General features: G+C 42.9%; 1 protein-coding gene across 1 annotated transcript in view; it reads left to right on the forward strand.

The window, feature by feature from the left end:
• The window catches only part of LOC118362699 (leucine-rich repeat and fibronectin type-III domain-containing protein 5-like), a 53,870-nt gene extending 44,752 nt beyond the window's left edge, over positions 1–9,118 (forward strand). The window contains exons 2-3 of the mRNA XM_035743253.2: positions 1,140–2,547; positions 7,398–9,118. Of these exons, the coding sequence (XP_035599146.1) occupies positions 1,160–2,547; positions 7,398–8,391 (2,382 nt within the window). The 5' untranslated portion in view covers positions 1,140–1,159 and the 3' untranslated portion in view covers positions 8,392–9,118. The remainder of the gene's footprint in view (positions 1–1,139; positions 2,548–7,397) is intronic.
• The last annotated feature ends 15,488 nt before the right edge of the window (positions 9,119–24,606 follow it).

The raw sequence follows: 24,606 nt of genomic DNA on the forward strand, positions 1-24,606 counted from the left end.
CTTCCCACGTGTCAGATATGTCCGCTGCAGTCCGCAGTACAGGCTGAAGCATTATGAAACAGCTCCTCTGTTCTGCACTCCCACACACTTGTAATGCGGAGTAAGTGACCCAACACAGGGATGGCATGACTCATTCTGGGTATGGAGGAGAGGAGAACAGCAAGGGATGTGTTTGAAAGTAAAAAGCTCTGTCGTTCCACCTATTAGGTGCCTTTTGGGTAGTGTAACGTGGTAAAAAAAAGTTGTATCTAATTTTAACATTCTGTCATACACATGTTCAACTTAAGAAAAACACTTTTTCCCATTTCAAGAGGTTAAATAAAAAAATAGTAGTGAACTATTAAGTGCCAAATAAAGTAGGATTGACAACCTCATCTTAAATCATCCATAAATCCCCTTGTGACAGGGGGAATGGAAGCTTGTTGTGTGCAACAGGCAAGGGCAATTGAATGCAAGCTTCACAAAAAATGTGAGATTGTTTAAACATTTCTTTGGGTATTAGGGTGTTATGCTTGACCCACTCAGTTTTCCACCACAAAACACCAGAACATGGCCAAAAAGAGTAAATCTAGCTCACCTGCTTTTACACTATGATTTGTCTATTAGATATTCAATGTTTCTTTTGTAAAAAAAGAAAACCCCCACCATATTAAAATGAGAGTTCAGATCACATAAAAGAGTTGACCTCAAAAATGAGGAAGAGTTCTTTTTCTCCTTAAAATGAATTACTAATAACATGAAATGAACAATAATCTTCTGAAATTACTTTGTCATAGCAACAAAATAACTAGGGCTATGAAATGATGGTGAAAACTTGGAATTAAGTGGGTTAAAATCTTCCTAGAAGTCACAGAGGATACACAGAGGGACATGAAATTACGTCATATAGACTTTATTGTAACCAGTTTCTAGTTGTACTGACATCATTTCAACCAGTTTTGACCCCTGGGTATTTCTTACTAAATGGCCCCATTATACTGGGAACTGATACGTGTTCAAGACTGGGGTGGAATTTAAGTCAGAGCGTCTTTAATCAAGATGTTAGTGTCACTGCTGGTGTAGTTTCTGGTGGTGAATGTCATGATCCAGTTTAAATGATTAATGATCTATTTTTCTCTCCTCTCTGTCTTATGTTGCAGGTGTTTGAACCTGACTTACAATGGAAAAACTGCTGGTCTGTCTGTTGGTTATTGGAATGGCAGTGAAGGCCCAGATCTGTCCGAAGCGCTGTGTCTGTCAAATACTATCTCCCAATCTTGCAACCCTCTGTGCCAAAAAAGGTCTCCTCTTTGTCCCCCCGAACATTGACAGGCACACCGTGGAGCTACGGCTGGCAGACAACTTCGTCACCAGCATCAAGAGGAAAGACTTTGCCAACATGACCAGGTTGCAGGACCTCACCCTGTCAAGGAATACCATTAGCTTCATCACGCCACACGCGTTTTCTGACCTGGAGAACCTCCGCGCCTTGCACGTGAACAGCAACCGGCTGACCCGGATATCCAACGACACCTTTAGCGGCATGTCCAAGCTGCACCACCTGATCCTCAACAACAACCAGCTGATGTTGATCCACCTGGGGGCTTTCAATGATCTGCTGGCCCTGGAGGAGCTCGACCTGTCCTACAACAACTTGGAGTCCATCCCCTGGGAGGCTATCCAGAGGATGACGAGCCTCCACACCCTTAGCCTGGACCACAACATGATCGACTACATTCCTGAGGAGACCTTTTCTCTTCTGCAAAAGCTCAACCGCTTGGACGTAACCTCAAATAAGTTACAGAAGCTTCCTCCAGATCCTCTGTTCCAGCGGGCCCAGGTTTTGGCCACGTCTGGGATCATGAACCCTTCCTCGTTCGCACTGAGCTTCGGCGGGAACCCACTGCACTGCAACTGTGAGTTGCTGTGGCTGAGGCGCCTGAGTCGAGAGGATGATCTGGAGACATGCGCATCGCCGCAGCACCTCTCTGGACGCTATTTCTGGTCCATCCCAGAGGAGGAGTTCCTGTGTGAACCTCCTCTCATCACCCGGTACTCCCATGAGATGAGGGTGCTGGAGGGCCAGAGGGTGGCCCTGAGGTGCAAGGCCAGGGGGGACCCTGAGCCTGCCATACACTGGATCTCTCCAGAGGGGAAGCTGGTGTCGAACTCCTCCCGGACGTTGGTCTACACGAATGGAACCCTGGACATTTTGATCAGCACTGTGAAGGACACAGGATCCTTCACCTGCATCTCGTCCAACCCAGCTGGTGAGGCACATCAGACTGTTGAGCTGCTGATTATCAAACTCCCACACATCTCCAACAGCACCAACAACATCCAGGAGCCTGACCCTGGCTCTTCAGACATCTCCACGTCCACCAGGGCTGGGGCAAATGGCAGCAACCACACTGGAGACACCAAAACTAGTCCGGATAAGAGAGTGGTCATCGCTGAGGCCACATCCTCCACAGCACTCATCAAGTTTAACTTCCAGAGGAATATACCTGGGATCCGCATGTTCCAGATTCAGTACAATGGCAGTTATGATGACTCTCTTGTGTACAGGTAGGTTCCATTCAATCCCTTCAAATGATTTGTGCATGATTTGTGTATGAAATGTGTGGTGAAATGCGTAATGGCCCTAATGGATTTAATTTCAATCATCAAGTACACTTATAGTATAGGTTCAGAGATGTTTTGTATTTTTTCGATGGAGATTCATCTCAATTACGTTCACACACTATGCAAACACAAAAGTATGTTTTATAGGCTTTCAACCACTTGTTTGTAAAATCATCCTAACCATCCTAACGAATCAAGGCTATAAACTAAACAACCAAAACAAGTTTCAATTGCTAAGCAATTACAGTAGCCACGATATGAGATTTAAAAGATGTTTAGCTAGTAGCTGATTCTTAATTGTGGAGCGTTTTACAAAACAACTAAATACATTTATAAATGTATTTAAAAAACAAAAAGATAATTTATATAAAATCCCAATGGTATTCCATTAGTTTTTTTTTTAGATAATCTGTAATCCTTGAAAATGTATTAGTAAAACACCCGCAAAGCAAAACCCCCAAATGGACTCGGGCGGGCCGTGTGACAGAGGGATAATGATCTCATATTGATTAAGATGAGATGAACTCTGCATTGTAAAGCATCAGAGATGAACATAACTGCCATGTATTCTCTGTGATGTGAATAGGAGGTTATTAGATTTCAACGAGGTCGTCAGTGAAATGGCCCATTTTAGTCAGTTCAACACAATCTAATTCAGTCTGAACTACAATTAACTGGCACTGTAATGGACACAAATTGATTCGGTCTCAATAACAAACAATTAGCTGTAACTCCAATGGGCAGGAGCAAACGGTCTTCGGTTCACTGTACATCTGTCACTTTTTTGTGTTGATCTAATAGAGAAGGATCAACCTATGTCACTGAGCAGCATCTATCCTTAGAGAGTAGAGAGTGCTGAACACCAGGCTTCTTTTAAAGGAGTTTCCAACATCATCTTCAGGTTGTGCCTTGCTTAATCTGAACACTATTACAATACATTGTTTACCCTTATTAAAAAAAAAACAGGTAAATTGACTGAGAACACTATAATTTACAGCAATGACCTGGGGAATAGTTTCACTGGAGAGGAGGGTGGATGAATGAGCCAATTGGAAGCTGAGAATGATTAGGTGGCCATGATGGTATGAGGGCCAGATGAGGAATTTAGCCAGGATACCGGGGTTAACACCCCGACTCTTACAATCAGTGTCTTGGGATCTTTAGTGACCACAGAGAGTCAGGAAAGACAGCACCCTAAACAGAGCAATGTTCCCAATCACAGCCCTGGGGCATTGGGATATTTTTTTTAGAACAGAGGAAAACGTGCCTCCTATTGGCCCTCCAACACAACTCACAGCAGAATCTGGTTTCCCATCCAGGGTCCAACCAGTACCAACCCTGTTTAGCTTCAGAGGTAAGCCAGCAGTGGGATGCAGGTGGATATGCTGCTGGTGTCCAATAAAAAAATATTTTTTTATAAGCTAAACACTGTGTTGATATTGAGGATCACCATAGGTCTCTGGAGTACCTTGTCCTTTTGAATAGCATATCTCCTGTCAATATATCCTACAAGCACAGACCTTTTCGGTTTTATTGTAGTGTTCTCCATTGTTGTTTCACCTGCACACATTCATTTCCCTGTCAACATTATGCATTACTCAAAGAGGATGTGATAAAAAAAAATCTGGGCATCAAACAAATTGTGTGACAAGTTTTATGTGCAAACAAATCAGGAGAATGAGCCTCTTTTAAAGCACTCCAACTTGTGCAATTTTAGCCAGCAAAAGGCCCTGTGGAACAGGTAATACCTGGCTCAGATCTGCTTAAGGTATAAAATAAACCACTTTATTCAAATTATATGGTTCCAATTTCCATTGCATATCTAATAAACATACGCCGGATAACATAACAATATTGTTGACATTTTACGTTGTCTGTCTCTCACGTGATTGTAAATGGGTTCAAACTAAAAGAATACAGATATTCCATTAGTTTTTCGATGACATGGCGGGATGGATTTTCGATGACTGTGCTGTGCTGTGCTATTTTCCACAGTGCCATGGCTTTCAAAACTATTAGTAGGGCACTTTACTATTGCCTGTTGGTGAATGTCAGGGAGGTCAACCTCCATGTGAAGTCACCCTACATGAAGTTATCTTGGTTTGAGCTCAGTACATGTTAATGGTAAATACATCAGTGGAAGTGTTGTTTACTTTTTGGGTGCTGTTGTTTTTATCTTTTACATTTTAAGAGTTTAACGCATTTTCTTGACAATGTACACTGAGTATACCAAACATTAAGAACGCATTAAGAACGCATTCCGAATATATACTCCCCCTTCCCCTTTTGCCCTCAGAACAAACTAAATTCGTCGGGGCATGGGCTCTACAAGGTATCGAAAGCATTCGAAAGGAATGTTGGCCAAAGTTGACTCCAATGCTTCCCAAAGTTTTGTCAAGTTGTCTGGATGTCTGGATGTCCTTTGGGTGGTGGATCAATCTTGATACACACAGGAAACTGTTCAGCGTGAAAAACCCAGCAGCATTGCAGTTCTTGACACAAAACTGTGCGCCTGGCACCTACTACCATACCCCATTCAAAGGCACTTAAATATTTTGTCTTGCCCATTCACCCTCTGAATGGCACACATACACAATCCATGTCCATGGGGCGGCAGGGTAGCCAAGTGGTTAGAGCGTTGTTGTACTAGTAAGTGGAAGGTTGCAAGTTCAAACCCCTGAGCTGACAAGATACAAATCTGTCGTTCTGCCCCTGAACAGGCAGTTAACCCACTGTTCCTAGGCCGTCATTGAAAATAAGAATTTGTTCTTAACTGACTTGCCTAATAAAGGTAATAAAAATAAAAGCTTGAAAATCCTTATTTAACCTGTCTCCTCACACTGATTGAAGTGGATTTAATAAGTGACATCAATAAGGGATCATAGCTTTCACCTGGATTCACCTGGTCAGTTTATATCATGGAAAGAGCAGGTGTTCTTAAAGTTTTGTATAATCAGTGTCTGCTATGGTCTATGATTCAATTAATTTCATTGCTTTGGCAATGCAATCAGTTCCATATGGGTTTGAGTGTAGCAAAATCATAATCAACAAAGAAAAAGGATACAGTAGTTACCGGTATTCACCCCTTCAAATGAGTGAATTTGGCTGTTTCAACCACACCTGTTGCTGTCAGGTGTATAACATAGTGCACACAGCCATGCAATCTCCATAGACAGACATTAGAAATCGAATGGCCTTACTGAAGAGCTCAGTGACTTTCAACGTGGCACCGTCATAGAATGCCACCTTTCCAACCAGTCAGTTCATTAAATTTCTGCCCTGCTAGAACTGCCCCGGGCAACTGTAAGTGTTGTTATTGTGAAGTGGAAAAATCTAGGAGTAACAACAGCTCGGCCCCGAAGTGGTAGGCCATACAAGCTCACAGTATGGGAACACCGAGTGCAGAAGCACATGGCGCAAAAAAAATGTCTGTAATCAGTTAGAGCACTCACTACTGAGTTCCAAACTGCCTCTGGAAGCAACGTCAGCACAACAACTGTTCGTCAGGAGTTCATGAAATGAGTTTCCGTGGCCGAGCAGCCAGACACAAACCTAACATCACCATACACAATGCCAAGTGTCGGCTGGAGTGGTGTAAAGCTTGCTGCCATTGTACTCAGCAGCGGTGGAAATGCGTTGTCTGGAGTGATGAATCATGCTTCACCATCTGGCAGTCTGACGGGTGAATCTGGGTTTGGCGGATGCCAGGAGAATGCTACCTGCTCCAATGCATAGTCCCAACTTTAAAGTTTGGTGGAGGAGGAATAATGGTCTGGGGCTGTTTTTCATGGTTCGGGCTAGGCCTCTTTGTTCCAGTGAAGGGAAATCTTAACACTACAGTATACAATGACATTGTAGACGATTCTGTGCTTCCAACTTTGTGGCAACAGTTTGACAACACCCCGGTGCACAAAGCGAGGTCCATATAGAAATAGTTTGTTGAGATCGGTGTGGAAGAACTTGACTAGCCTGCACAGAACCCTGACCTCAACTCCATCGAACAACTTTGGGATGAATTGGAACGCTGACTGCGAACCAGGCCTAATCACCCAACATCAGTGCCCGACCTCCCTAATGCATACTTTTGGTCATGTAGTATTCTCTTTGAAGAGGTCCAATTTGTAAGTCGCTCTGGATAAGAGCGTCTGCTAAATGACTTAAATGTAATGTAAATGTAGGTAGGGTTTCAGATGTTTTCGGGAGATGGGCATGGACTCAGCTGTACCAGCATCCGGGTCACCATTGGGGTGACCATGACAGAGAAGAGCTTTGACTGGGCTGAGTGGGAGCTGCCCTCCCGTAGGCGTGTGAGGGCCAAGAAACCAGAGGTAGCAGAACGGGGTATTCAGGTTGGGGTGTAGGGTTTGAAAATAGCCTGGAGGTAGGGAAGGGCAGTTCCTCTTGCTGCTCTGTAGGCAAGTACCATGGGGTTGGTACATTAGAAGCCAAACGATGTTCAGAAGTATGAATGACATTCGCATTCACCCAGTCAATGTATGCTGTCTAATGTTATACAGGCATATTGCACACAGACATGGTATAACAAGTTATGTTGTTCATTTTAGGATTTATTACTCTCCAAAAATAGATTCATTTCATGAAACACAGCATTGCCATTTTAAATGCAGCAACTAGGATTGTTTTAAGAATATAGGAAAATGCTTCTCAACAGCAGAAGCACATTTGGAACAATTGGTAAGAAAATATCATGCATGAATGACATGAGCTATCCTTATAACAACTTTTATTTGAATCCACATTGATATCTTTCCTTTGTCCTTCTCTCCTCTCAGAATGATTCCCCCCACAAGCAAAAACTTCCTAGTCAATAACCTGGCTGCTGGAACGTCGTATGACCTGTGTGTTCTGGCCATATACGACGACGGTATCACCTCACTCACCGCCACCCGCGTGGTGGGCTGCGTCCAGTTCACCACCGAGTCTGAGTACCTGCGCTGTCACTTCATGCAGTCCCAGTTCCTGGGAGGCACCATGATCATCATCATCGGCGGCATCATCGTGGCCTCCGTCCTCGTCTTCATCATCATCCTCATGATCCGCTATAAGGTCTGCAACACCAGTGACTCGGGCAAAGGCACATTGGTCACCAACGTCCACTCCCAGACCAATGGGGCGCAGTCTCAAGGGTGCACCGTCAATCCCTCTGTGTCCAAACAGGCCATGGGAGGGTCAGGGTCAGAGGGAGGGGGAGGAGGGTCTATAAAGGCCGCTGGGCACGCGCCAGACACTCTGACGGACTCATCTGAGACCTCTCTCCCAGACTGCTCCACTGCTACTTCTCTGGTGAGCCAGAGCTGGAACATGCCTGGCTCCTCAGGGTCCCTGAAGCCAAAGCGCAAGCCTGCGCCAAAGCCCTCCGCTACTGCTTCTGTCACCCCTGAGCCCAAGATAGAGGCCCTCCCCAACGCTGAGACCCAGAACACCAACCGCAACAACTCCACGGCTCTGCAGCATCCCCCTGCCCCGGTATTTCACTCCCCCCTACCCTACTCACGCATCAAGGACACGCCCATATTAAGACGCGCACACCCCAGACCATCCTCCAAGTACCTGACCTTACCGGTGGAAGGGGTGAGGGCCAAACGTAGGTACTCTCTAAACGAGGACTCGTCCAAGCACCACTGCTACATTGGGGTAACAAAACTTGGGAATATGTGGTCTAAGCGGAGTAAGTCCATGAATGGGATGCTACTTCAACAGGAAAATATAGACAGTGGCAAGGCCACCATTTCCAGTTCAGAGTGGATTCTAGAAAGTACTGTGTGACTTTTCTGTTTGTATGTATGTGTGGGATTGAATGTGTGTGTGGGGACATCTGTTTTTGATTCTTTAGATTTTTTTTGCGTTTCAGTTTACTTTTCTTTTTCTAAAACCAATAGTAAAACGGATGCTTGCCTTGTAGTAATCAGAATTTCATCAATGTTCTCCTCTGATGTGGAGAATCTCCAGCAGCTCGGAGCCCAGTGCTCGGCAGTCCATGCAGTGTTTTCATACCCATACAAAAAATTGAGACAAATAAATCCAACACACCCACCCAGTTATACAGTACATACACCCAGTGTTGTCGTTGTGGCAAGAGAAAAGCATTGGTGCCTTCCTCTGCATTACAGTTTTCCTCTTGCAAGGAGCACCAATAGGATTTCAGTTGTCCCTGACAGGGGATTTGGGGATCGAGAGGAACATGAGAGATTTCACAAAAAGCCTTTCTATTACAGGGAAATAATTACCTGCATATAGAGACAACACAAAAACAACTATCAAAGCCTTGTTACTGGACCTCTTAATAAATTGATATTTTTTAAAGAACAATTCAAGCTTTCTTTTCAGTGACATTGATATTGCCTTTGTTTTAAGGCACAAAAAAGCCCTGTACAGAGAAACAACATCTGCTGTGTTGTTATGTTGTGTAAAATAAAATAAAAATGAAACAAGTATGTTTTGTTGGTTTTGTGTTGGTAAATACATTTCTAATCTCTTCATCCCAGACTGGTATATTTTTAGACAAGCCCTACCATACCTACACAATTCAATAATGTTCAATGTAACCTAACCAACCCCAAACTTTTTTGTGTTCCCAAAGCTTGTCAAAATGTTCCTCTGACCTACCAGATAAACCAAGCAAATTTCTTAAGACTCAATCTGTAGTCTTTAGCCACAGCCCTAAAAGCCCTAGAGTTATCTATACCAAGATAAGACAATTGCACTTATTGCAACATGATACTACAGTATCAGAAGTTATGAAGGCTGATAGAAAATAACTACTGATGTGTGGGGACTCAAGTCAACGTTTCAGTAGCCAATCCATTTGATTAGATACCGCTTACATTCATGTAGCATGGAAACTGACGTGCAGGTTGATGTTTCTCACTCACGGTACCTAAGGACTCCACCTCAGGAGATTTTAATCAATCTGATGCCAGATACATGAAGCCTGCCATGTACTGTACCAGTAGAAAAAGGATTTACATGTTTTAGTACAATTCAGGAAGGGGTTAATACATGATTCCACACGAAACCCAGATACCTGAGCTTGGGCCTGGTGCACAATGCTACTGAACTCATAATGTGCTCAGTGACATAGGATAGGATGAATATAAATCACTTTAATATCCCGAGGGGAAATTGTCTTAGACACAGTACTGTTGTATACAAAATAAGCACAGCACATTGCACACTCAACATTATACATACATTGCATGTTACCTATGTCATAGTTATTGGTGTTGTTGAATGAATACTTGATGAAATGAAGTCATTACGACTATATAATAATCTATTTGTTTTAATTATTTCATTTCAACCAGATTTGCCTGCTGGGATGAGTGTAATGTCAGGTTTCTTACATGCTCCCATGTGTATCAATTCACTACGTTTTCTGCATTGGTCTTCTCTTTCTTACGTCAAAGCAGTAGTGTATGTTGACTCAAAGACTTGAAAGGTGAGTGAACTCTGGGTACATTTTTTTTGCAAAATCTTTAAATATTTCATTCTACTGGGCTATAGCTATATAATGCAATTGCAAACCATGCCTATACATGTCAGCAGGTACACAGAAGTGAGGTGATAATATATGGGAAAAACAACAGATAAAGTGCCTTCAGAAAGTATTCATATCCCTTGACTTGTTCCACATTTAGTTGTGTTACAGCCTGAATTCAAAATTGATTAAATGTTTTTTTTTCTCACATCGATCTACACACAATATTCCATATTGACAAAGTGAAAACATGTTTTTAGAAATGTTGACAAATTTATTGAAAATGAAATACAGAAATAACTCACTTATACATAAGTATTCACACCCCTTCGTCAATACTTTGTAGAAGCACCTTTGGCAGTCTTACTGGGTAAGTCTCTAAGAGCTTTCCACACCTGAATAGTGCATTACCTGAATTGCCCATTATTCTTTTCAAAATTCTTCAAGCTCTGTCAAATTGGTTGTTGATCATTGCTAGACAACAATTTTCAGGTCCCCAAGTCCAGAACAGACTATGGGAGGCGCACAGTACTACATAGAGCCAAGACTACATGGAACTCTATTCCACATCAAGTAACTGATGCAAGCAGTACAATTAGCTTTAAAAAAAACAGATAAAAATGAATCAACACAAACATCGGTACAGACACATACATACACAATAACATACGCACTATACACACACATACACATGGATTTAGTACTGTATATTTTGTGGCAGTGGTGGAGTAGGAAGCTGAGGGCACACAGTGTGTTGTGCAATCTGTGAATGTATTGTAATCTTTTAAAATTGTATAAACTGACTTAATTTTGCTGGACCCAAGGAAGAGTAGCTGCTGCCTTTGCAGCAGCCAATGGGGATCCATGATAAATACAAAAAACACATTTTCAAATAGATTTTCAAGTCACATCTGTAACTCAGCTACTCAGCTACTCCTTGTTGCAAACAGGATGCATGTTTTGGAATCTTTTTGTATTTATGTACAGGCTTCCTTCTTTTCCCTCTGTCAATGAGGTTTGTATTGTGGAGTAACTACAATGTTGTTGATCTGTCCTCACTTTTCTCCTATCACAGCTATTATCACTAGAACCACTGGGCCTCGACAGACCCCCCTAAAAGTGTAATTAATTCATCTCATATATGATATAGAACAAAGTATAATTTTGTTGTGTTCATGAAGGCCTATTTTTTTATTTTATTTTAAATAAAACAATAGCATTTCCATTAGTTCTTGTAACTGTAGGCTATATGTAAAAACTATAAAAACTAAAAACATAACATTTCAAGTGTTCAATACATTTTATTTGTGGAGTGACTTTTTACAACTGTGAAACTGAAAGCATACAGTATGTCTTGGAACACAGCTAAATATTATAAGGACTTAATACATAAAACATACCACAACCACCAAGACGCGCAGTCAAATGATGAAAACATCAGTAGCCTAAATATCATTATAATAATATAATAATAATATAATATATGCCATTTAGCAGACGCTTTTATCCAAAGCGACTTACGCCAAGTGGCCTTGATTAATAGTGAAACTCAAAAGCAATAATGCCATTATAGTAAATATAAGTGTTGATATGACAGCAGGGAGAACAAAGTTTCAGACAAAACAACTTACATACACTAACACAACATTGAACAAAACTATAGACACACATACAGGACAACAGTGACATATTATGTAAAGAAACACAAATGTCATAACTAAAAAACAGCTGTCCTAAAGAAAATTACACTCTTCTATGATATTTACATCAACCAAGTGTTTAAACTCCACAAATGTGAATAGATCATCACATTTTAAAATGTTCAGAAGAGAATTCCAGGACCACGGAGCTGAGTAACTAAAACTATTTCTACCATGACCTGTTCTAATTCTAGGTACTGTTAAAAGCAAATGAGAAAAGGACCGTAATTTATATTTATTTACTGACTGTCACACCCTGACCTTAGAGCTTTTTATGTCTCTATTTTGGTTTGGTCAAGGTGTGATTTGGGTGGGCATTCTATGTTCCCTTTTCTATGTTTTTGTATTTCTTTGTTTTGGCCGGGTATGGTTCTCAATCAGGGACAGCTGTCTATTGTTGTCTCTGATTGGGAACCATACTTAGGTAGCTTTTTCCCACGGGGTTTTGTGGGTAGTTAATTTCTGTTTAGTGTTTTCACCTTACAGGACTGTTTCGTTATTCGCTTGTGTCACGCCCTGGTCGTAATATATTGTGTTTGTCTTCATTTATTTGGTCAGGCCAGGGTGTGACATGGGTTTATTGTGGTGTGTTTTGTCATGGGGTTTTGTCGGGTGTTGTGTGTGTGGCTTAGTGGGGTTATCTAGCAAAGTCTATGGCTGTCTGGAGTGGTTCTCAATCAGAGGCAGGTGTGTATCGTTGTCTCTGATTGGGAACCATATTTAGGCAGCCATATTCTTTGAGTGTTTTGTGGGTGATTTTTCCTGTCTTTGTGTTTGCACCAGATAGGGCTGTTTCGGTTTTCATGTTTCATTATTTTGTAGTTTCTTCATCTATAGTTTTTTCCTTCATTAAAATATCATGAATCATCATCACGCTGCATTTTGGTCCGATCCTTGTTCCACCTGTTCGTCAGAGAAGAGAACCGTTACAGAATCACCCACCACTACTGGACCAAGCGGCGTGTCAACAGGCAGGAGCAGCAGGTGAAGCAACAGCGGCAGCAGGAGATACGTAATAAGGAATTCTGGACATGGGAGGAAATCCTCGACGGGAGAGGACCCTGGGCTAAACCAGGGGAGTGTAGCCGCCCCAAGGTGCAGCAGGAGAAGAGGCAACAGGAGCAGCCCAAAGAGGAGTACGGTTTGGACTACAAGAGTATGGACTATACTTCTTGGGTGGAGATAGACAGGTGGGCGGTCGACCCAGGGAGAGTGCCGGAGCCCGCCTGGGATTCGATGGAGCAGTGCGCGGAAGGTTATCGGATAATGGACTTGGCGAAGCAAGCACGTCGGCACAGACTGAAGCCTGAGAGTCAGCCCCAAACATTTCTTGGGGGCTCACAGGGAGTAGGGCTACGCCAGGTAGGAGACCTGCGCAAACTCCCTGTGCTTACCGGGGGGCTAGTGAGACTGGGCAGGCACCGTGTTATGCTTTGGAGCGCACGGTGTCCCCAATGCGGGTGCATAGCCCGGTGCGGTACATTCCAGCTCCTCGTATCGGCCGGGCTAGAGTGGGCATCGAGCCAGGGCAGGCTCGGTGCTCAAGAGCTCCAGTGCGCCTGCACGGTCCGGTCTATCCAGTACCACCTTCACACACCAGCCCTCCGGTGGCAGCTCCATGCACCAGGCTTCCTGTGCGTGTTCTCGGCCCAGTCCCACCAGTGCCAGCACCACGCATCAGGCCTACAGTGCACCTCGCCTCTCCAGCGCTGCCGGAGTCTCCCACCTGTTCAGCGCAGCCAGAGCCTTCCTCCTCTACAGCGCTGCTGGAGTCTCCCGTCTATCTAGCGCTGCCAGAGCCTTCCTCATCTCCAGCGCTGCTGGAGTCTCCTGCCTGTTCAGCACAGCCAGAGCTGCCAGCCTGCATGGAGCAGCCAGAGCTGCCAGCCTGCATGGAGCAGCCAGAGCTGTCAGTCTGCATGGAGCAGCCAGAGCTGCCAGTCTGCATGGAGCAGCCAGAGCTGCCAGTCTGCATGGAGCAGCCAGAGCTGCCAGTCTGCATGGAGCAGCCAGTCTGCAAGGAGCTGCCAGTCTGCACAGAGCTGCCAGTCTGCACGGAGCCGCCAGTCTGCAAGGAGCTGCCAGTCTGCAAGGAGCTGCCAGTCTGCACGGAGCTGCCAGTCTGCACGGAGCCGCCAGAGCTGTCAGCCTACATGGAGCAGCCAGAGCCGCCAGTCAGCGTGGAGCAGCCAGAGCCGCCAGTCAGCGTGGAGCAGCCAGAGCCGCCAGTCAGCATGGAGCAGCCAGATCCATCAGTCTGCCAGGATCCGCCAGTCAGCCAGACTCTTCCAGATCTGCCAGTCAGCCAGACTCTTCCAGATCCGCCAGTTAGCCAGGATCTGCCAGAACCGCCAGCCAGGATCTGCCAGATCCAACTACCTGCCTGAGCTTCCTCTCAGTGCTGAGCTTCCTCTCAGTGCTGAGCTTCCTCTCAGTAGTGAGCTTCCCCTCAGTCCCGAGCTTCCCCTCAGGCCTGAGCTTCCCCTCAGTCCCGAGCTTCCCCTCAGTCCCGAGCTGCCCCTCAGTCCAGTGGGGTTCTGGGTGAGGACTACTAGGCCATGGTCGGCGGCGAGGGTGGACTATCATAGGACGCGAGGAGGAGGGATTAAGACATTAATAGAGTGGGGTCCACGTCCCGCGCCGGAGCCGCTACCATGGACAGACGCCCACCCGGACCCTCCCCTATTGTTTTGCTGTGCGTGCGGGAGTCCGCACCTTAGGGGGGGGGGGGGTTCTGTCACGCCCTGGTCATAATATATTGTGTTTGTCTTAATTTATTTGGTCAGGCCAGGGTGTGACATGGGTTTATTGTGGTGTGTTTTTGTCTTGGGGTTTTGTGGGGTGTTGGATGTGTGGCTTGGTGGGGTTATCTAGCAAAGTCTGTCTGTCTGGAGTGGTTCTCAATCAGAGGCAGGTATGTATCGTTGTCTCTGATTGGGAATCATATTTAGGCAGCCATATTCTTTGAGTGTTTTGTGGGTGATTGTTCCTGTCTTTGTGTTTGCACCAGATAGGGCTGTTTCGGTTTTCACACTTCATTATTTTGTAGTTTCTTCATGTATAGTTTTTTCCTTCATTAAAATATCATGAATCATCATCACGCTGCATTTTGGTCCGATCCTTATTCCACCTCTTCGTCAGAGGAGGAGATAGAAGAGAACCATTACAGCTTGTTGATTTTCGTTATAGTGTTCAGTTTTAATAAAACAAGAATGAACACTTACCACCCTGCGCTTTGGTCCGATGATTCCTCTTCTTCAGACAACGAATACCATTACACTGACCTGATTAAAAAGGAACAGAGATAGTGGCATTTTACCCAATATGATCTTATAAATCAGTGTATACAAGTGTTTAAGCTGACGCAAGGTCAAAGACAACCAGTGATGACCTTTTTATATTCTTAATTCCATTCCTTTACTAGATTTGTGTGTATTGGGTATATGTTGTGTAATTGTTAGATATTACTTGTTAGATATTACTACACTGTCAAAGTTAGAAGCACAATCATTTCTCTACAGCCCCAATAACATCTGCTAAACACGTGTATGTGGCCAATTAAATTTGATTTGACCAGCCAATGTCGCTTTACAGATCGCAATGATGTATTTGACATTTTTGATTGGGAATGAACCTGAGGGACACATGATAAACTGAATCAATTGCTCTCAGGGTAGTGGTTTAGACCTGCATATATATAACATCACTAAAATCTAAAGCCGCCAGTAATGTACATCGTACCAGCTCCTTCCTGGCCTCCAGAGAAAAACTAGCCTTATGCCGGTAATGAAAAACTATTTTTAGCTTGAGCTTCCTTATCAAGTTCTCCACATGAACAGTGAAGCTTGTCATCCACCCAAATATTTGTACACTTTGGCTTGCTCTATAGTATGTCCATCCAATGTAGCAATGACATGATTAGTTACATGCATGGCATTTGAAAATACCATTCATTTTGTTTAACCCCGAATCCAGAACCAGCTTCAAATCATACAGATTCTGTTGTATGGTGTTAAATGATCTTTGGGCATTTTCAAAAGCTAAAGATAAACTACAAGCACTTGAATAAAGAACAGTATCATCTGAAAAAAATGAACATCTGCTGATTCAATATGATCACCAATGTTGTTGATACACAAAATGAACAACAGTGGGTCCAAAATAGAACATTGTGGAACACCTGAGCACAACTCTATGGACTAAGATTTACAACTATCTGCCATTACACATTGAGTATGATTTGATAGGTCATTTATAAACCAACCTAGAGCATGACCAGTAATTCCACAACATTTTAATCTTTGCACCAACACAGCATGGTCCACGGTGTCAAATGCCTTCGACAGACAGACACGCAATGTAACTTCTTGTCAAGAACACAGTGGATGTCATTTAAAAACTTAAATGTTGCTGAAACAGTGCTGTGGCCAGACCTAAAACCTGATTGCGTTCCATTTAAGATATTGTTTTCTTTGAGGTAAGCCATCAGCTGCCTACTGACTGAGGACTCCAGTACCTTAGACAGTATAGACAATTTTGATATGGGTCGATAGTTGTCAAGTAGTGAAGGATCTCAATCCTTTCAAGAGAGGCAGTACAAAAGCAGATTTCCAAAACGTTGGGGTTCCCTTAAAACTTCTTAGGGCTAGGGTACTTTTTTCAGAATTTCCGCCTGACATACGTGCCCAAAGTAAACTGCCTGTTACTCAGGACCAGAAGCCAGGATATGCATATAATTGGTACCCAGGATTTGTATATAATTGGTGCCATTGGATAGAAAACACTTTGAAGTTTGTAGAAATGTTAAAATAATGTATGAGACTGTAACACAATTGAAATGGTAGGAGATAATCCAAAGAAAAAGCAACCAGAATTTTTTTTGGAGACCCCATGCTCTATGGAAAGCTATAGGTCCTATGCAATTCCTATGGCTTCCACTAGATGTCAACTTTTCTATTGAACATACTTCTTTCCGTATGAAATATTATAGTTTAATTACATTTTAGGGTACCCGAGGATTAAATAGCAACGTAGTTTGACTTGTTTTAACAAAGTTTAGCCTTAGCTTTTTGGATTCCTTTGTCTGCATGTTGAACTCAAATCGATGGTCCCAACTAAACTGACTTTTTGGGATATAAAGAAGGATTTTATCTAACAAAACGACCATGCATGTTGTAGCTGGTGTAACAGTATAACTTTAGACCGCCCCTTCGCCCATACCCGGGCGCGAACCAGGGACCCTCTGCACACATCAACAACAGTCACCCACGAAGCATCATTACCCATCGCTCCACAAAAGCCGCAGCCCTTGCAGAGCAAGGTCTCAGAGCAAGTGACGTCACCGATTGAAACGCTATTTAGTGCGCACCACCGCTAACTAAGCCAGCCGTTTCACATCCGTTACACTGGGACCCTTTTGGATTGCAAATCAGCGGGAGATTTTCAAAAAGTAAGTGATTATTTAATCGCTATTTGTGATTTTATGAAGCCTGTGCTGGTTGAAAAATATGTTGATGTGGGGCGCCGTCCTCAAACAATCACATGGCATGCTTTCGCTGTAAAGCCTATTGTAAATAGGACAATGCAGTTCGATTAACACAAATTTAATGTATGTACCTCGATGGTTAATATCCATAATTTTTACCATTATTTATTTGAATTGCGCGCCCTCCAATTTCACCCGGAAATTGTTGACAGTTGTCCCGCTGACGGGATGCCTACTCCTAAGAAGTTTTAAATTAACATCAAGCGTGAGGTTAAAAATACATGTTAATGGGGGGCAATGATGTATGCAGCTAGGTGTAGGAGGGGGTCTAGATCATCAGGGCCAGGGGATTTCTTTCTATCAATCTTTTTCTCTCTAGTTCTGTGTGTGATATTAAGATTCTAACATCGACAGCGTGATATATAGACTTATTTCGGAAAAGTTAAGGATGAAAGGGGAGTAATATAAATAAATAGTGGTTCTAGTGTTAAAGGGGGATGGTGGTGCATATCGCATATTGACGAATATATACGAGTCTATTCAAAATTCTAAGATAAACAAATCTGTTAAAAGAATCAAGCACAGTACTGACAGCAGTCATCTAGCTTGGCCTACCCACTAGTGAGCCAGGTCAAGACCATCAGAATTCGTTTTTCCCCACAAAAGGGGTTTATTACAGACACAAATACCCCTCAGTTTCATTAGCTGTCAAGGTGGTTGGTCTCAGACGTACTGCCAAAATCTCTAAAATGACATTGGATGCGGCTTATGGTAGAGAAATGAACATGTAATTCTCTGGCAACAGCTCTGTGGACATTCCTGCAGTCACCATGCCAATTGCACACTCCCTCAAAACTTGAGACATCTGTGGCAATGTGTTGTGTGATAAAACTGAGCATTTTAGGGTGGCCTTTCATTGTCCTGAGTACAAGGTGCACCCCTGTAATGATTATGCTGTTTAATCAGCTTCTTGATTTGCCACACCTGTCAGGTGGATGGACTATCTTTGCAAAGGAGAAATGCTCACTAACAGGGATGTAAATGTAGCCGATGTGAAATGGCTAGCTAGTTAGCGGTGGTGCGTGCTAGTGGCGTTTCATTCGGTGACGTCACTTGCTCTAAGACCTTGAAGAAGTGGTTCCCCTTGCTCTGCAAGGGCCGCGGCTTTTGTGGAGCGATGGGTAACGATGCTTCGAGGGTGACTGTTGACGTGTGCAGAGCATCCCTGGTTCGCGCCCAGGTCGGGGTGAGGGAACGGACGGAAGTCTATACTGTTACATCGATGCTGTTGACCCGGATCACTGGTTGCTGCGGAAAAAGAGGTCAAAAGGTGAGTGTAATGGTGAAATGGCTAGATAGTTAGCGGTGGGGCACGCTAGTGGCGTTTCAATGGGTGACGTCACTTGCTCTGAGACCTTGAAGTAGTGGTTCCCCTTGCTCTACAAGGGCCGCGCCCCACCGCTAACTACCTAGCCATTTCAAGTCTGTTACATAAACATATTTCTTTACACAATTTGAGAGAAATACGCTTTTTTGGAAAAAGTTTTTTTTTTCTGTGAACTTTTATATCAGCTCATGAAACATGGAACCAACACTTTACATGTTGCATTTATATTTTTGTTCAGTATATAATCCAAAAATATATGCTACATGTTTTGCATGCGATACTGCCAGTGCAAAGCTACAGGCATATGGACTAGAATAGGAAACATAATTTCTGCCAAAAGTGTAGCAAATTCATGATAACTGTTATTTTGAGTAAAACAGTCAATGCAGTTCTGATACATAGGCAATTAGTGTTCCAACAAAGTACAGCAATGGTTGATTAATGGAACTACGGGGGCTATAGCAGCCCCTCTAGACCAGGGGTGTGGAATTCAAAGTCCGTTTTCATTCTACTCTCCTAGACCAATACAGAACCAGTAGCAGTATGTTGGGAAAATCAGTGGGAAAGCCAAGCCAGTAAAAAAGCCATATCACAACTTACAGTGCATCAGGAAAGTATTCAGACCCCTTGACTAGTTCCACATTTTGTTACATTGCAGCATTATTATAGAATTGACTCAATAGTTGTTTTCCACCCACTCTACACACAATACCCCATAATGACAAAGCAAAACCAGGTTGTTAGAATTTAAAATAAATGAATTACAAATAAAAAACAAATATTACATTTACTAAAGTATTCAGACCCTTTAGCTACTTTGTTGAAACACCTTTGGCAACGATTACAGCCTACAGTTGTCTTGGGTATGAAGCTCAAGCTTGGCACACCTGTATTTGGGGAGTTTCTCCCATTCATCTCTGCAGATCCTCTCAAGCTCTATTTTCAGGTCTCTCCAGAGATATTCTATCAGGTTCAAGTCCGAGCTCTGGCAAGGCCAGTCAAGGACATTAAGAGACTTTTCCCGAAGCCACTCCTGGTTTGTCTTGGCTGTCTGCTTAGGGTTTGTGTCCTGTTGGAAGGTAAACCTTCGCCCCAGTCTGAGGTACTGAGTGCTCTGGAGCAGGTTTTCATCAATGATATCGCTGTACTTTGCTCCATTCATCTTTCCCTCGATCCTGACTAGTCTCCATATTAAATGTTTCAAGTTATATACTGTGGCGTTTATTCATGGATGCCAAGGGGAGCCAGGCTTCCCCAAATATTTGACCTGTAAAACGGATTTAACTTTACCTGCATTAAAATCCCCGGCCACTAGGAGGGCCGCCTCTGGAAGAGCAATTTCTTGTTAAGGAGTAAGGATCGGACCAAGATGCAGCGTGGTAAGTGTTCATGACGATTTATTAGAAACGAACTGAATACTGAAATACAAAACAATAAACGATGTGATGAAAACGAGTGAGTGTGGTCTTAGTGCCAGCATCGGGTTGTGGTGGTAAATAGACAGCTACGAAAAACATAGATGAAAACTCTCTTGGTAAATAGTGTGGTCTACAGCTTATCATGAGATACTCTACCTCAGGTGAGCAAAACCTCAAGACTTCCTTAATATTAGATTTTGTGCACCAGCTGTTATTTACAAATAGACACAGACCACCACCCCTTGTCTTACCGAAAGGCAGCTGTTCTATCTTTCCAATGCACGGAAAACCCACCCAGCTGTATGCTAACCATGTCATCGTTCAGCTACGACTCAGTGAAACATAAGATATTACAGTTTTTAATGTCCCGTTGGTAACATAGTCTTGATCGGAGCTCATCCATTTATTTTTAATCCAATGATTGCACGTTGGCTAATAGGACTGATGGTAGAAGCGTATTACGCACTCACCGTCCGATCCTTACACCCCAACCTGCGTCCTCGATATCGCCATCTCTTCTTTATGCGAATGACCAGGACTTGGGCCTTGTCAGGTGTCTTCGCGTCTTACTCGTTAAAGAAAAATCTTTGTCCAGTACAAGGTGAGTAATCGCTGTCCTAATATCCAGAAGCTCTTTTCAGTCATAAGAGACGGTGACAGAACATTACGTACAAAATAAGTTACAAATAACGCACAAAAACACGCACAATAGCACAATTGGTTAGGAGCCCGTTAAACAGTAGCTATCTCCTCCAGCGCCATCTCTGAACATCCCTCCCCTTGGTTATGTTCCCTGCGGTTTGCGCTCTTCCTGTTTTTGCATGAACATTGTAGTGGGTAGCTGGCTGGTAGCTCGATAGCTTGTGGGATGGCAGAGTCAAACTATTTTGAATTGGCAGAAGAAAAGGACAGGCCGTCATTATAAGTAAGAATTTGTTCTTAACTGACTTGCCTAAATAAATAAAGGTTACATATTTTAATTTGTTTTAAAGGACAGAGGTTAGCCCTTGAATCTTGACTGACGCGACTTGCATGATTCAGATGGCTCATCGGGTTCATGCGAGTGCCCTGTTTGGCCCCTGGTAGTGCCCAGAGTGCCCACTGCTAATAACTAACAAGTTAAGCTCAGTTAATAATAATGGCCATTACTCCAACTCCATCTTCACCATAGACATAAAGGAAATGCACAATGTGAAGTTTTACATAGAATCTCACTGCCCCCAGTTCGTATCTGAAAAACAGGTTGGTAGCCAGTTGTCCTTGTAAGTTATTTGAAAACTCCTTTCACTGTGCCCAATTGGTTTTATACAGTTGAAGTGGGAAGTTTACATACACCTTAGCCAAATACATTTAAACTTAGTTTATCAAAATTCCTGACATTGAATCGTAGTAAAAGTTCCCTGTATTCGGTCAGTTAGGATCACCACTTTATTTTAAGAATGTGAAATGTCAGAATAATAGTAGAGATAATGATTTGTTTCAGCTTTATTTCTTTCATCACATTCCCAGTGGATCAGAAGTTTTACATACACTCAATTAGTATTTGGAAGCATTGCCTTTAAGCCATTTTGGCACAACTTTGGAAGTATGCTTGGGGTCATTGTTCATTTGGAAGACCCATTTGCGACCAAGCTTTAACTTCCAAACTGATGTCTTGAGATGTTGCTTCAATATATCCACATAAATTCCCCACCTCATGATGCCATCCATTTTGTGAAGAGCACCAGTCCCTCCTGCAGCAAAGTACCCGCACAACATGATGCTGCCACCCCTGTGCATAATCTGTCTGTAAACAATTGTTGGAAAATTACTTGTGTCATGCACAAAGTAGATGTCCCTACCAACTGCCCAAAACTACAGTTTGTTATCAAGAAATTTGTGGAGTAGTTGAAAAACCAGTTTTAACGACTCCAACCTAAGTGTATGTTAACTTCCGACTTCAACTGTATATGTATTTACTTGTGTAAATTACTCAACAAAACAATTTATTTCAAGTATTATTAAGGAGATATTGTGTCTGTCATTGTTACATGAGTTGGTATAGGCTATAATCCATTCAAAGGTGGTGTGCACCCTCTACTAGGTATAAAGATGACCAACACATCTTAAGAGGGTTTTCCGCTTTTGGTAACGCAAAAGTAATGTAATGGCTAACTAATTACTTTCCATAGTAAGTAACGTTGTAAAATTGCAAGTATCTTTAAAGTAAATAGTTGCTTTTAAAAGTAACTTTCCCCAACACTGCTAAATAAGTGTGTTTGTATGACTCATCATGGTTTGAACCTGGTTAGATAGTAGATAGTCAGTTAGTTATTTAGCTAGTTGGTTAGTTACCTAGCTAGTGTTAGCTAGTTTATCGCTAAATATGTTGATGTGCAAAACCACTAAATAGACACCAATGCATTGTATGAGCCAAAACAGTTTGTACAACAGTACAACAGTACAAACACATGATATAAGAGGCCTGTGTATTAAAAATAACAAAACCCCATGAAAAGCTAGCCAACAACAACAAAAAGTATCTAGCTTGTAGGGAGAAATGGTAGGCTAGCTAGTGCCTTGTGCTGAGCTTGATAACGTTAGTGGTTAGCAATTAGCATGAAACCATTAGATACAAAAATACATATCATTAGTGTTGTTCATATGTACAAACGTTTATAACAGAAATAAAAAAATATCTGTGACATCTTATTCTCATTAACTTACGTACAAAGTTAGCTAGTTTAGCTTGATCACACTCATTTGAATGAAAAAATCTCACAAATTGTTCACTCGGTCGAAACATTTAAATTATACATCAAAATGACCAGAATACGCATGACACTTTAGATTTTAAAAACAAAACCATGCTTATAAATGTTACAAACCTGAAAACAGGAGAAATAAGAAGACACAGAGAGAGTTGGCTTCTTTTCACTGGGCTTCTCATCAAACAGTTGAGAATTTACGTGACTGCACGGTCTGTAAATTTCCAGAAACGTATTAATGCATAACTGGGAATTTACTTTCCCAGAAATTCCATCATGCAAGTGTTCAGGGATGCACAGGAGTCTGCATCCTCGCATTGGACAAGTTCCACCCACGACCACGACCACGCATCTCAAATTTCACAGGAATATAGCAGATCCGATTTTACCGAGAAACTGCTTTTCATGCAGTCTGACTTTTCCTATCAGTGCACCAGTGAATCACCCAATGGTGACAATAACTGCCGTGTTTCACAACTTTACTGACCTTGCTCTGGCATTCTTAAAGTACTAAACACTTAATTGTAAGTAGCTTTGTAAGGATCTCTTCTCCTCCTCCACCACCGGACACAGTAAGACAGAACAGAGAAAAGACACATGCAACACCACACTCCCGCTCTCTCTCTCTCTGTGTATCTCCCTCTATTTGTATCTCCCTCTCTCTTCTCCATTTTCTTTCTCTCTCTCCACAGGCACATATAAAGACCCACACCTCCTGGCCTTGCAAACAATTTCAGCATAACAAGCCATATCATCGTTATTTATTCCCTCCACTGTTGTCCAGTATGCCTTCCTAATGACTGTGTGTCAGCTTGGGATGAGAAGGGGCCAAAGAGGAAGGGAGGGTTAAGTGGGAGGGAGGATAAAGGGGGAGGCTGTGATTACCAATGTGCTTCAAATTGAAATAAACCACAGCATTCATTCATCTGACACAAACCAGGCATTCAGTGTTTCAGTGACCCCAGAGGACTGGACACAGGGCTTTAGAAGTGATGACACATTGAGAGAAAAATAAACAAACATTCCATTTATGGATTTAAGATTGATTATAAGTGTTGGTTTAAAATGAAAGACATGTAAGGGATGATACATTAAATCACTCATACAGTATAATCCAATTTGTCATTACATTTCATCAGGGGACATTCTTGAGGGTATGATCTCTCCTCTGAGCGTCCCATACCTTTAGGTCCAGGCTTCAGTTAGTCTCCAGAGTCAGTCTGTCCCTTTATGTGAGACAAGATGTAGCTGGAAGTAAGGGAAGGTGGAAGATGGCGCTGTACTGGATGGCCGATGTTTTGCAAGCACAGACCCAACTTTCCTAATTTGTAATTTGCTTATTTTTATTTTATTTTCCCGAATTGTATCCGCTATCAAATGTATCCACTATCACCAACAAATCTCTGTGTTTCATGGCAGGAGGAGACACTGTTCCCCAAACATTACAACAGTGTCTGATGCTAATGCCTTCAGCGGCCACAGTGACTGGCTGGTGTGTGTGTGTGTGTGTGTGTGTGTGTGTGTGTGTGTGTGTGTGTGTGTGTGTGTGTGTGTGTGTGTGTGTGTGTGTGTGTGTGTGTGTGTGTGTGTGTGTGTGTGTGTGTGTGTGTGTGTGTGTGTGTGTGCGTGCGTGCGTGCGTGCGTGCGTGCGTGCGTGCGTGCGTGCGTGCGTGCGTGCGTGCGTGCGTGCGTGTGTGTGTGTGCTCGCGTTGGATGGCAGTGTAGAGCTATAATTAATACGGGACTTGGCTTGTGAGCAGAAGGTGT

The sequence above is a fragment of the Oncorhynchus keta genome, chromosome 29 (assembly GCF_023373465.1).
Source record: "Oncorhynchus keta strain PuntledgeMale-10-30-2019 chromosome 29, Oket_V2, whole genome shotgun sequence".
Taxonomy (NCBI): domain Eukaryota; kingdom Metazoa; phylum Chordata; class Actinopteri; order Salmoniformes; family Salmonidae; genus Oncorhynchus; species Oncorhynchus keta.